This window comes from Sparus aurata, chromosome 2 (genome assembly GCF_900880675.1).
Source record: "Sparus aurata chromosome 2, fSpaAur1.1, whole genome shotgun sequence".
NCBI lineage: Eukaryota > Metazoa > Chordata > Actinopteri > Spariformes > Sparidae > Sparus > Sparus aurata.
The window spans coordinates 26817333-26830958 of NC_044188.1; the positions used below are offsets into that span (position 1 = coordinate 26817333).

At 44.0% G+C, this 13626-nt stretch overlaps 1 protein-coding gene across 3 annotated transcripts in view; it reads right to left on the reverse strand.

Annotated features, from left to right (window-relative positions):
• Positions 1 to 5290: 5290 nt before the first annotated feature.
• Positions 5291 to 13626, reverse strand: part of sik3 (SIK family kinase 3) — a 33991-nt gene continuing 25655 nt past the window's right edge. For all 3 annotated transcript variants that reach the window (XM_030403520.1, XM_030403528.1, XM_030403510.1), the window contains 10 exons: positions 11261 to 11380; positions 10804 to 10862; positions 10494 to 10603; positions 9635 to 9804; positions 9406 to 9533; positions 7900 to 8669; positions 7572 to 7726; positions 6987 to 7116; positions 6758 to 6884; positions 5291 to 5472 (listed from right to left, as the gene is read on the reverse strand). In XM_030403520.1, the coding sequence (XP_030259380.1) occupies positions 6763 to 6884; positions 6987 to 7116; positions 7572 to 7726; positions 7900 to 8669; positions 9406 to 9533; positions 9635 to 9804; positions 10494 to 10603; positions 10804 to 10862; positions 11261 to 11380 (1764 nt within the window). In that variant the 3' untranslated portion in view covers positions 5291 to 5472; positions 6758 to 6762. The remainder of the gene's footprint in view (positions 5473 to 6757; positions 6885 to 6986; positions 7117 to 7571; positions 7727 to 7899; positions 8670 to 9405; positions 9534 to 9634; positions 9805 to 10493; positions 10604 to 10803; positions 10863 to 11260; positions 11381 to 13626) is intronic.

The following is a 13626-nucleotide window of genomic DNA, read 5'->3' on the forward strand; positions in this document are numbered from 1 at the left end:
GTGGTGGGGGGGGGAGAAGGGGGCAGCTGAGGAGATGAGGGAAAGAGAGAGAGGAAGAGAAGAGGGGAGGAGAGTGGGCACAGTGTCGTGAGGGAGGCAAAAAGAGAGGAGAGGAGAGGAGGATACAGGCTAGAAGACAATAGAGGGAGCTTTGTGCAAAACATCAATCTTCATCAGTCCACCAGCCGACTGAACACGGAGCTGCGGTGGATAGAAGAGAGTAAACTGTCAGCTCAGAGGGATGAGCAGATCTCCTCCTGTCACCCGTCATTCCTGTCCGTCAGCTGCAGGCATGCTAAAGCAAAACCCTGCCACACAAAGGCAGACACTTCCACATTGGCTCACGGTGTCTGAGTTCAGCTACCTCAGACTGAAAAGCCTCTGCAGTGCAGCTGTCCAGACGTGAGCAGCGGCACGCAGAGCGATGCGGCCACAAAGGCAGACAAAAGAGCTACCTATAGAAGAGGTGCGTTTCCTGCACTGGTTGAAATGACTCTTTCAATGACTCTTTAAGTTGACCTCTGCCTGGAAAACTGTTTTTTATGGGAAGTTCAAAAAGTAAAAGCATCTCGCAAAATACTGTATGTCCTTTTCCTTCATCCAGCTGTGGGACAAGGTCAACACGTCAAGGCTTCACGAGCTGATAAGACGAGGAGCATATCTGAGACACTTTATACCCAGCATCACTAGATGCAAACACAAGAGGTCACTAGTGGCAGGACGGGCTGGTGCTAGACAGAAAAAAGGTAACTCCCGCCACGTCCAGTAAAGGGAAACATCTTTCACCTTTAATGTGACACAGTGAATGGAACTCCAAATATCTGCTACACGCTGGAGAGTAAAGAGGACCATTCTGCATGGTTTAGCCATCTAAATATCTAAAACATTTCTGAAAATGCTGTAAAAAAAAAACAAACAATAAAAACAAACACACAAGCAAGTGATGGAAAATAGGGCCATCGTTTGCATCTTCAGATCAAGAAATTGCCCTAGAGAAGTTCCAAGTAGGCTTGTGGTAATCCAGAGACAACCGACACCATTACACACTCTGTCCACCAGAGAGCACTGGCAATTTGATATTTAGACTGTAAAATGTCTCGCTCAGCATGTGTGGTGATCACCAGTGTTTAAATGGATACATCTCAGGAACCCATATGGAAAAAGAAAAAAACAAAACAAAGAAAAAACCAACCTTCTTTGCATTAAGTACTTACTTGGACCAATCGCACCACCACAGTCCATTTTTTTATTTGTTACCTATGCGGGAACTCAAATCCAAACTCCTCTATTGCATAGTACTTTTACAAATCAATGTGCACTTACAGCTGCTTTATCACTACGGATGAGTCAATTCATAGAAAATCCATCCAGAACTTTTTTGTTGATCGATCAGTTCATTTTCATGCAAAAATTTTTTTTTAAAAATGTCCTTGTTCGATCAAGGACTTACTGAATTTTGTTAGCAAAATGAGCATCTTCACATGGATTCAGATAGATTTACGTTCAGTGACCTGACACAAGTCTCGTCGTGTCAACCTGAAATTCAAGGGCTGCGACGGGGTGGAGAGAACAGATGTGAAATGTTAAACTTGAAAATGGTTTGAGGGGAAAAACATGCAGGACGCTGGCACCGCCCTTTATGGTTGTCCCATAACACTGCGACACTGCTAAACTCTAAGTAAGTTTCAGAAAGGTTAAAGGGGCCAATTTGTAGGAAAAGTTGATTTTCAGGCCTCGTTCCCGGCTGACAACCAGTTGGGAACGAGCTCTTCATCAACCCTCATGAATCCAGACGGCCACGCAGCGGGGTTTACACAAAGACACACGACTCGTGACCTTTTTTAAATTATTTCTTTATTTATATATATTTATTTATTCATCTCAGTTTGGTTGATATTCTTTTTAATCATTGTTGTTGCACTTTAGTATTTTTGTACTCAACAGAAATGAACATAAAAACGGAACGAAAAAAAAGAGAAACAGACAAAATGATCCAATAGAAAGCAAAATGAACCTAAGAAACAGGAGTAGAGCAGAAGAGAGCTGGCTTGCCGAGCTGGGATGGAGAGAAAAGACAAAGAGGGGGAGGGATGGAGAGGTTAAGACAGAAAAAAAGGGGGGGGGGGGGTAGGAGAAGGGTCAGTCTGATCAGGCAGAGGATGTGTGTGAAACAGCGCTCTCCTCTCAGTTACCTCTGAATCATCTGCAGTGCTTTCCATTCACTCGCGCTTGTCCCTTCCTGTGTGCCTCTGCTTCCCCCCCCCCAGATCTGAAAACAATAGCTCAGCTACTGGTCACGATATTAGACAAAGTGGAGCCTTCTGGTCTTAAATTTAGAGTTCATGTCGTGCCATTGGGACAAGACACATGCAACGTCTTCCATTCCAGCCCGTTTCCGCTGCAAATTCCCGACAAGTTCTACACTCCGTTCCCCCTCCAGATCTCAGTTTTGGCGAAGAGAAAAACACAACAGCAGACCTGAAAGAGGAACGAATGAGAGCCGAATGGAAACCGGCTTTTTTTTTTCTGTCCAATGAGAAGCTGACTCATTTTGGAAACAAAACAGAAAAAAAAAACCGCACCATATTGAGTTAATTTCACGAAAACCATCCCACTCTCGCTGCATTCCACTCTTGTCTTTAGAGATCTTGCCCGCTACAGCTAGTCCTGCTCGCTCTGACGAAGAGTGAAAGGTTGTCAACAGGAAGTGACATGTCGCAAATGGAAAGCACAGGCGCTGCGTGACACACCACCTACAGCCCTCAGATGTTTACAGTATAGCATACGAAAAGTCAACCGTGCAGCCAGGTGGTTGTGAAATCTGGCGGCTATAAACAAACAAAGTGGAGCTTTATTCTTTGCACCACGATCTCTTGCCAGCCCAGTATAGACTCTGTAATCATGGGTATTGTATATGGGAGGACAAATAAGGGAAAACAACAATCAAATCAAATTAGAAGAGAGAGAAAAGGGGGAATTCAATCTTCTGCTGTGGTCCCCGGTGTGCTGTAGCCTCCCATCTGGGCTGTGCTTGAACCTGACTCGACTTTCGGGCACAGACACGTTTAATGTGGGCAAACCCTGCCCCGCTCTGACCACAACCTTGTATTTCCTCCGCTGTGGAATTCAAACAGTTCATTCCTATTGTCACCTCCTGAAATGTTTCCCTTTAATGGTTTCGGAGGTGCATCCAGGTGTATCCAACAACAAGATTCCATTAAATTGCTTGCGTAAACGCAGCCTCCCGTCTTCCCTTCCAGGCTCGTGCAGGAGAACAAAAGCAAAGCCAAAACGAGTAAAAGTAGTTGTAGTTTCCTCCTTGGTTGCCATAGTGACAAGGTAAGTTTGGGAGGAAGGGTAAGGGGGGGGGCATGTCCGTAAGGCGTCATCCGATCAGAAGCCGATGTAGTAAAAGATGGCGGGAGGATCACAGCAGATAGGCAGGGCAGCAAGAGAGAAAGAGAGTGGGTTTGTCCGTGTCCACACTTGTGATGTTTTGGATGATATGTCAGCTATTTTACAAGTTATTCCCTCGTTTTTTGTCTTTTTTTTCTTTGTTTTTGTTTTGAAGAGCGTCAAGTCTTTGTAGCACCCGAACCAACCCAGACAAAGCCCAAACCCTGACCCTGTATAGCCTGCCAACAACTACCCCGTCAACAGAAAACAGGCCCAACATCAACAAGAATGACAGTCACAACAACATCGATTGAAATGATACTTTAAAAAGCAACACAAAATAATTACTCTCCTCTTATTCAAGTGTCTCGATATAATAATATTAAAACAAATAAGAACAATCTTTTTTTTACGACACAGAAAAAGAGCACTGCCTCTCTTCTCTCTGTCCTCTTTTGGCTAGAAATCTCAAGATTCATAAAACAAAACAAAACAAAAAAACAGACAAAAAAAGAAAAACATTTTTGAAGACATCCAAAAATACAAATGATAAAACAATACCGATATAAAAAAAGCCTCCCCAGCAACATCTAAAAACAAAAAAGTAACAAAAATGAAAAATATTTGATACAGAAATTGCAATAGCGTTCTATACATGGCATCACTGTACAAGGAAAGGAGCAAATGTCTGGTAAAACTACCCACAATGCAATACACTGTCACTGACACTGGAAAGGAGGATGGAGGAAAAAAAAAGGGGGGTAACACAAGTCGGGGGCCGCAGGAATAGGGGAGGGTGGATTTGAGAAGCGGGGTAACAGCATGACAGAGAGTGAGGGACAGCGAGGAGGGGTGGAAACAGACAGAGAGAGGACAGCTGGAACCGAAAGTGCAGAATTACTTAAGTAATCAAAGAACAATGTTGTCTTCCTTGCAACACAGAACTGTTTTTTCCTTTAATAATAATAATAATATTCATTATAATAAAACTCTTTTACAGAAAACAGTAATAACAATAAAAGTAACAAATATTGACCATAATGCCTACATGGACATTAGCTGTAAAAATGAATTTTAAAATAAAATTAAAAACAAGAAAATGAATGCCAGAACAAACAAGAGAGGAAAAGAAAAAAAAAAAAAAGAGAGAGAGAGAGAAAAAAAATGAGAGAGCTGGTTTGTCCTGTGCGATGTCACTGAGCTCCATCTTTGGAGAGCGTGGTTTTCTGTTGCCCAGTTGGAGCCTGAACCCAAACACCCGCCACCACCCGGCCCAAAAGAGGGGCCACACCACCGCTGAGGATTCAGCCCGCTCCGGAATGATCCGCTGCGGGGAAAGCAGGACGTGGGAGACGGGGAGGAGCAGACTGAACCTCTTGGACACCGTTCCCCTCCGCTCACCTCTTCTTCTCAGTCATGCGCACACACACACACACACACACGCACACATAAACACTCACACCTAATGTGAATACTTTGGGCTTGTGGCAGCAGTGTGTTTCTTTGTGTTATTGGACTCTGTGGTCTTGCAAGTATGACTGTAACGATGCGTTGGCCAATGAGGCACGTAATGAAGTATGCCAACAGTTAATAGAAGATGATGGGGTGAAGGGGGAGGGTTAGGTCAGGGCAGCAGGTCGGGGTGTGTGTGTGTGTGTGTGTGTGTGTGTGTGTGTGTGGGAGGGTGTAACTGGAGTGAGCCAGGTTTGTCGGGGGAGGAGGTGAGGGAAGAGTGGAACCCCAATCTAACCATGATGGGAGGTGAAAAGAGGAGACGACCTGCAGCGATAAAAGCTGGATGTCTGCTCGGAAAATGCTGGCACTTTTGAACCCAGAGACCCCACCTGTGACCCCCCCCCCCCACCCCCACCCTTCTCATGGTCTACACCCACCCATACTAACCCCACCCCCCCCCGCGCGCAGACTGCCCTCCCAGGGACAGATGGAGACAGACAGATGGACGTAGAGCGCCCCCACTTGGGCAGACAACGGCGGTTTGGCGTGATGCTGCTCAACTCAAGTCAACACAACTCAGGATGGCTGATATGGACCGCTGTACACAGGATACACCCTTTGCTGAAAGAAGACAGACAGAGAGGAGAAACCGTGAATTTTTGTAACCTCTGATGTCGTCATTAGCGTTGGGAACACCAGGCAGGGAGCGGCTTAAAGACACACATAAGGTGCATTATGGGAAATGCAAGATCCGGTGTTTCTCTAGCTTTTGAGGGGGGGATTTGTTTTAAACCTCCAAACTCCACTTGGCTGAATTCTTCAGCACATTTAATTGCTGTAAACTTGTTGTCAAATTAAACTGCAGTTCACCTCATGTTACTTTGAATAGAAACTCTCACGCCTACTATTTGTTCAGCTCAGTTGGCTCTATTAACTCTGTTGTCCAAACACACTGCAGGACTCTGCTGCCCATTGGCTGCCATCATCACTAGCTCTCCACCTGTCGATGGATGGATTTCTTCTTCACAATGTAGCGTTAATATGGGAAAAGTAAGGTTCCATCCTTTAAGCTTTGGCACTTCATGCTTTTTTTTAGGTCTCCAGCATGAGAAGATGTGCTCTGTTCTAGTCAGTGCTTAGTTCAGTTTATCATTTGCTAAAGCGATAGTTATAAATACTCACACACACACAAAAAAATCATTTCGTCCTCGAGGTCCCAGGATGAAAAGATGCCCTGCCATTCTTTTTTTAAAATCAGTCTCTCACAAGTCCCCCAATTTTATTTAAGTGTGATACTAAATTGTTTCATGACCTGTATATGGAAGATCCACAGCTGACAGCAACTTTACTCTCAAACACAACATTTAGAGGACAAAAAGTGACCTCAACAGCAACTAGTTTATGAAAAACACCAATAAAATACAAACTAATCAAAGGCACTTTAAGTCTCTCAATGTAAAGTAAGTCATAAAATAGATACTGTACGCTCTAGTAGAGCCAATGGCATGAATAACTTGTGTCATATTCACACAAATTAGACCCATTATTCTTTATTGTACAGTTGAGATTGCTTTCTTTGTCTCATCAGCATCAAAAAAGCTAGTATAAGACAAGAAGAGGTCCAAGGGAGGGAATCTGTTTAATGGATACTGTCAAATGAGTGAACATTTACAGATACAATGGACAAAGGCAAAGAAAGCATCTCAATGTTGAGTAAACCATGAGAGCAAGGTCAGAAGCACTTATTATGTATTTATTATTTAAACTCTATAAAAATGGGTTTCAGAGTCATGTATGGGCTGATGTTGAGCCAAAAGGCTCCTGCTGGACATGCTGCTCATTATGGTTCAAAAGATGACGCAGCTTGATGCTGCACATAGAATATAGGGGAACATCTTGAATTTACCTGTGCTAGACCCCAGCCTGCTCCATGCTGTACTGCAGGTCAGGGGGCTTGTAGCTGAGGAGCATATCACTGGTGCAGGAGGAGGGGTAGCAAGCTGCCGCATGGAGCTCCCCCTCAACATCACACACTGTATGAGAAACACATATTTTACTGATACGGACAAAGAAAATACCACTACTATGTTTCAGGTGTATTTAAGGGTAGATTGGTTGTATGTCTCCCAACTGACCAGACTCTTCCCTCTGATGCAGCTGCTGGCTTCCTGTCAGTGACGTCTGGCTGAGAATGTCCGACATGCGAGCAGAGCTTAGTGCCTTTCCGGCCAAAAGGCTCATCCCAGACATGGGGTCTGCCTGATCCTGGACACAAAGTGAACAATTAAGACACATAAGAAAAAAAACTACTGATATTTAATGACTAGCTTCAAACCACTAAGATGAGGTATTACTTTCTTTGAATGATTGGGTATGCTGATTGTGTGTGCCTGCAAAATATATCTAAATCAATATGACCTTGTGGTTCATGCAGTCATGCAAACATTTACTTTTTTCTTTCAGTCATCCCAGTATACAGGCTCTAACAAGCAGGACAGGCTGACGTGTCATCCTCTACAACATACACCCAGCTAATATCAACATGCCATACAAATGTGAGATCGTTCCCGCCACAATCTTTTGCTTGCTTTCACACTTAAGGGTACATCGAAAAGCCTGGTTTGATGAGTCATTTTTCATGCTGCCGGCCTGACTACAGATTCTCATAACAAAGTGTGATCTGTGTGGTCTTTAGAAGTAAGCAGTGAGGTTTCACTCACATAGGCATCGTCACAAGTCTGGATGGTGTGGTGGCGCTGAAGCTGTCCACGGGACCTATATGCGTCACCCTGGGGACCTCGCGAATAGCCCACACCATTATGATCAGGCACCTCCATGGCCTGCCCTTGGGGCCTGCACTCTACATGCTCAGATTCTGACAGAAAAGAATGCATAAACTGAATAATCTGAGATATTACTATTCCAAGGAAAGTATATTACAAAAAAACAGCTCTGAGGCAAATCTTAATATCGGAGATCTTTTCATGTAAACCAGCAGCCAGAAGCTGTACTAGATATGTAGATCGGCTATATCAACTAGTGTCTTACCTCTAGCTGCTGGAGCATTCCTAATGAAGCCGCCGTGCCTGTGCGTAGGGGAGCTGTAGGGTGGGGTGCCTCCTCGGGGAGGCCCCAGGAGCTCATGACTTTCACCTGCCTTGGCCAGCAGACCCTCATGTGGGTGGTGGTAGCCAGCTGGCACCTCATCCTCCTCCATGCTCTCTGAGTGAGGTAAGCTTGGGCAAGGTGCTTGGGCTGGGTGCTGCTGTGGCTGAACTTCTGGGGGTCGAATTTGGAGGAGATGGTGGTAGTGTTGTCCTCCGGAGGCAACCTGGGGTGCCTGCGGCTCCAAGCTTTCCCCTTGGCTCAGCTGACGGAGAAGCAGCATCTCTCCATACTCTTGGGGTGCACCGCTGGGTGGTGTTGGGGTTGCTTGGCACGGCCGGGGGCTTTGCCTTTTCAGCAAGGCAGCCAGGTCCTGGGGGGGCAGCCTGGGGTCGGCGTGGCCTGTTAAAGAATGGCGGGGGGACAGGAGACCCTGCAGGGTGGGGGTGACGTGCTGCTGTGGGGGACGGTAGTCCAAGGGAGTTGGGGAGAGCAGGGCCTGCTGTAGTGTAGAGGGGGTGCCGTAGTTGCCAGTTCCCACCACCCCGCTCTGGTAACCCTCCAGGCCGGGGACTTTTAAGGAAGCTCCCTGCAGGTAGGGGCTGTAGGAGCCGACAACTCCGGAAGGGCCCCGGGAGGCGATGTCACTAGAGAAGAGGTGGGGATTGAACTGAGCCTGGTCATAGCCCGATGTGAAGCGGCCAAGGCTGCGACTGGAGGGAAAGAGAGAATGCAGAGGGTAATTAGCTACAGGTTATGTAACATTAACATGGTCCCACCTCACCCAGCTCTCTACAATCTACAGAAGGCCTTCATTAAATGATCACACAGACAGCCTAGCAAACACTTAAAGTAGAGTACAGGTTCAAGTATTCACTGAGAGATGTAACGACACTTTCATAAGATAAATGTGATTGTTACAAGCTCTCTCAGTGAAGGCAGTCCTGTCCATTGATGATGTCAGGGGTCAAAGGACGACTGATTTCCTTCCCTAAATACACTTCCATAAAATTTACATCCAGCCACTCACCCAGCTACACTGAGGTGGAGAATTCGTTGAGGATGTCATCTCAGCAAAGTCGATGAAGGATTTACATAAATGTTCTATACTGATAACAAAGAGTGTCCTCAAAGTCTGCCCTCTCACATGTTAAATCTCTGTTATGAGCAGCAATGTTACTGTCAAAGTTTCAAAATAAAATTTGTAGAAAATCAAGGGACATGGGAGAAATGTAAAACACAAACAAAATGAGAATGAATTAAACATGCAATGGTAAACATAAAAAATACAACAAATAGCATGAAGGTGTCTGTTGCGAGCGGCGATCATGGATATTAATACAACAAAAATACAAATGAGACAGAGAGAGACACAGAAACAGTCCATTGGTATTGTTGGGAGGGTTTGGCCTCCATCAGGGGACGTGGTGACAGGATGGGTGGGGTCACCTGTGCGACTCTGCGTTGTCTGCGCTCAGCTGCTTCCCAAGGACTCTGTGTCCCCCTGGCGTGGACAAAAAGCTGCCCTGCCTCTGCGCCCCACCTCCCAGCTCCACTTCCTGAACCTGAATGGTCACCTGTACAAACAGTCGGTGTCAGAACATTAAAAAACAATTCACTTAACCCTCAGCAGAGAGAAAAATGACAAAAACAAAATGTAATTGGCTCTTGCAATAACCTGTTGTTGCTGAGGTACACCCTGTGCCAATGGGACGGTGGGGCGAGCAGATGCTGCTTGTTGATTGGTTGGTATAGAGACTCGCGGCAGGCCTGTGGGAGGCGGACTGCCACTCTGGCCCTGATACAGTGCCGGAGTACCGTGCTGGTACTGTACTGACGATGGACCTCCTATGAGAGGAAAGGAGAGGTAAGACTTGACTAACAAATGGTCCTGTTGCAATAAGTACATGCAATCAGTTGTTATTTGCACATAATAATCCCAAGTTATTGTAAACCTGATGCCTGGTATCCATTTAAACAAGTAAGTCAGCATGTAAAATGTAGCAAGTCAACTGTCGTATAGCCATGAATAACGAATGTAAGGCTAGCATGTGACTGAACGGTCAAAACTGAGCTTTGAAAAAACAGTCAGTCATCCATTTATAAAATCTGTCTGAAAGCTTATGATCAGAGGAAGATGAAAGATTAGTTGTCTTTTTTATTTTGGCAAATGATTAAACGATATCGAGTAAGACAATATTGATTCCAGCTTCTTAAATGGCTATATTTTCAGTTTTTCGCGTAGCTCATCAATGACAGTAAATTAAATATTGTTGGATTGCGGACAAAACAAGACATTCCAGGATACCAACTTGGGCTTCTGGAAATACTGAAATTCTTCACAATTTTCTGACATTTTAAAGACCACACAACTAATTGATTAAGAGAAAATAATCAACAGATTAAACAACGATGAATATATCATTAGTAGCAGCCCAATATCTATCCATTTCTAAAATCCCAAGCTAAAAAGGCCACTGCATCTACATTTGTAAAAAGAGAAGAAGAATCTAAACAGTCGCAACTGTATTACTAACCATGCCCTTGCATTATGCCTGCAGAGCCAGGCGGAGGGCTCTGGTTGGGCTGTCTGAAGAGGTGGTTGCTGGGATGTGTTGGCGGAGGGCTGGAGGGCTGGATACGCAACCTGAGGGAGGACAGGACAGAGTAGGAGAGGAGAAGAGAGAGATACGACAATGATGTAACACTTCAGTCGATAGCACTGCACCACAGTATCAAGTTCATTGTTCAATAGCTGGTGAGTAATACGTGCGTGTGTGTGTGTGTGTGTGTGTGTGTGTGTGTGTGTGTGTGTGTGTGTGTGTGTGTGTGTGTGTGTGTGTGTACCTTTGGAGCTGGTGGGTTAGGTGACTGGGCTGGCTCTCTCCATGGCCTAAAGACAGACCCTGAGGATAACAAGAAATTCCATTTGACTCAGCGCCTAAATATAATGATTTTATAATGACTTTGCAATGCTGCCTGCCTGAGATTACATAAATGCTTACGCAAAGTGCATGTGCCCCAAAGAAAGAAATCAAGTTGAGGGGACAATTAAGCAACAGTGCAGGATATCCAAGCCTAATGTGACCTAACTAAATAGCACTCTATGCTTAACAGATACCTGCATAATTTAATATAACGCATACAAAATATAAGAGATGCTATAAGCTTCCACAATGCAATGCAAGCATGATTACAATGCTTTAAGAGGTTGAGTGGCTAAGCTCAACCCATCCTGCATGAACAATTATAAACAAACATCATGGATATGGCCTATGACAGCTTTTCTGACAGGTTCAAATACCTGGATTTGCTGGTGGAGGATTTGTTGCTCTTGCTGGTAGAGGATATGCTGTTGCTGGGTGTGCTCCAGGAATCGCTCATCCTGTTGGGCAGCATACATTTTTTGGAGCTGCTCACACTCCTGTTGGAAACACAAACACAGACACCACAAATAAATGTCCATGCAAATGAACATGGGAAGTAAGTGTCTTATATTTTGCAGGGACGCATATCATTCAATGTGCAAATATTTGACAAGATATGTGCACGTACTGTGAAACGTATAAGAGATTTGCGGTGGAATTAACATATTATTATGCCTTCTCTTGTATGACTCATCCGCAGAGAATTTCTAGCCAATGGCAGCATGTCATTTTAAAGCCATTATCAGCCAAATCCGATGACGTGTCAATACTATTCAGCAGCATCCCTTAACTTGAGTTTTTCAAAGCTCAAGAGGAATAGCTGATGAACAAAAAACACAAAACTTGCTGCATGTCAAAAGGTTTTTCATGATTCGTGTTTTGATAGAGTACAAATGTATCAACAGTAAGCTTACAACAGACACATCTTACAATAATAGTAGGAAATCACTATCATGCTAGCAATTGTAACTGTATTAAATTTCAGTACTAATCATATCCAAACATGCACATTCTGCTTTCTCTTATAACTACTTCATGATGTACAATGGCATGAACATACCATTAGACTACCGCTTTGGTAAATTATGCTAATCACGTTTAGTAAGAACTAATTGCACTGCAAGTGCCAAAAATGCACATCTTTTCAACTCAGAACCAATGTCCTGCCGTGTGATATTGATGTTGAAGCCTAATGACTGTAAGCACTTTCTGAAATCCAAACTCCTGAAACCATATTTTATCCCCGTTAATGCTACATTGTGAACAACAAATCCATACTGAAATATGAAATTCTTTCTGCTGCAACAAAGAACAATCTTTGACACACAGAATTCAACAATCAAAGCTACAAACTTGGTATTGGTGAATAAACTAACTGGGTCACTGTCAAGAACAATCAGTGACGATTCTGATGGATTATGCTTTGCCTCTTCAGGTTGAAACCATAGAAGTAAACCACCCCAAGTTTAGAAGGTGATGTGATAGGGCTGTACCCAACTCTGGATGTAATCAGTCGAATCGGATATTCTGTTACAAACGATTCAGCTATGCGGCTTCTTATACGGTTTCTAGTTTAACGTCACACTGATCTTCTCCATCAGCCTACATCAGTATGTTTTGCCTGCAGCTACAGACTTTCGTTTGAAGTCCTTTCTCATCTGAAAACATCACATTTCCACAAAGTCAAATTAGACGTGCCAGTGTTTTGTTTCTCAGAATTGGGATTTCATTTGTTTTTTATTTGTTTAATTTTTAAGAAATTTTACTGGCAACCCACTACATTTCCTCATGGCTCTCTCAAATGGCCACCTATGGGTCTCAGAGACTCACCATCAGCATCACTGCTGAGGTCATATAATTGTCCCTGCACTTGTTTACTTTTAGTTTCTTCCCATGTGATCTTTTCAGGGGTCTTTCCTGTAGTATAGGTCATTGTGTGTTAACCCCGCTTTTATCCATATTAACCTTTTAACACTTGAGAGTGATGATAATCTCAGCACGTCAGTACATGCCTCGGATGGAGCACCCACTGCTAACATGATGATTATCCTCCTCCCTACCTACGCCTCCGACTGGGTGAGGTAATCTCTTTGCAGTGTCACTGCGAATGATGTGATGTCTGAAGAAGCAGCTTGAGGTTTTCTCAGGTGAACAAGGCCTTAAGCAATATTGTATGTTGTGTGTCAAAATTACAGTAAATCTAAAAATTGTGTCCGTTTTTTTTTTTTAATGGTGATGCGTGGACTGGTTCACCCAGTTTACACATAGAGACATCGCTTGATTATTAACCACAAAATAGCAGGATGAAGATCAGTGAAACCATGTCCAGACTTGACTTTTTATCCATGTCATCAAGACGTCAGCACTTTTCATTTTGACCATTTTATGTCAGGATCATCGGACGTTTACCTAATGATTTGGTGGTGGGGAGCCGGGATTCGAACCAGTGATCTTCTGAACACCAGTCAACCAGCTCTACCCACTGAGCTACAGCTATCGTTTCAAACACCACGGGCAAAACCAACACCTCCATTTTATTTCATTTGAAGGGCTGATAACAACCCTGATTCTGAAAACTTTGTGATGCTGAGTAAAATAGATAAATATAGAAAGGAATCATTTGCAAACAAACTCCGTTTACTGATAACAGATTTAAGAAGTTGCGATGAGCCCATGTAGCAATATCATTAATACAATCATGTGTGATGAACCTCGCCCAATTCTTGCTTGTGAATGGCTGAGC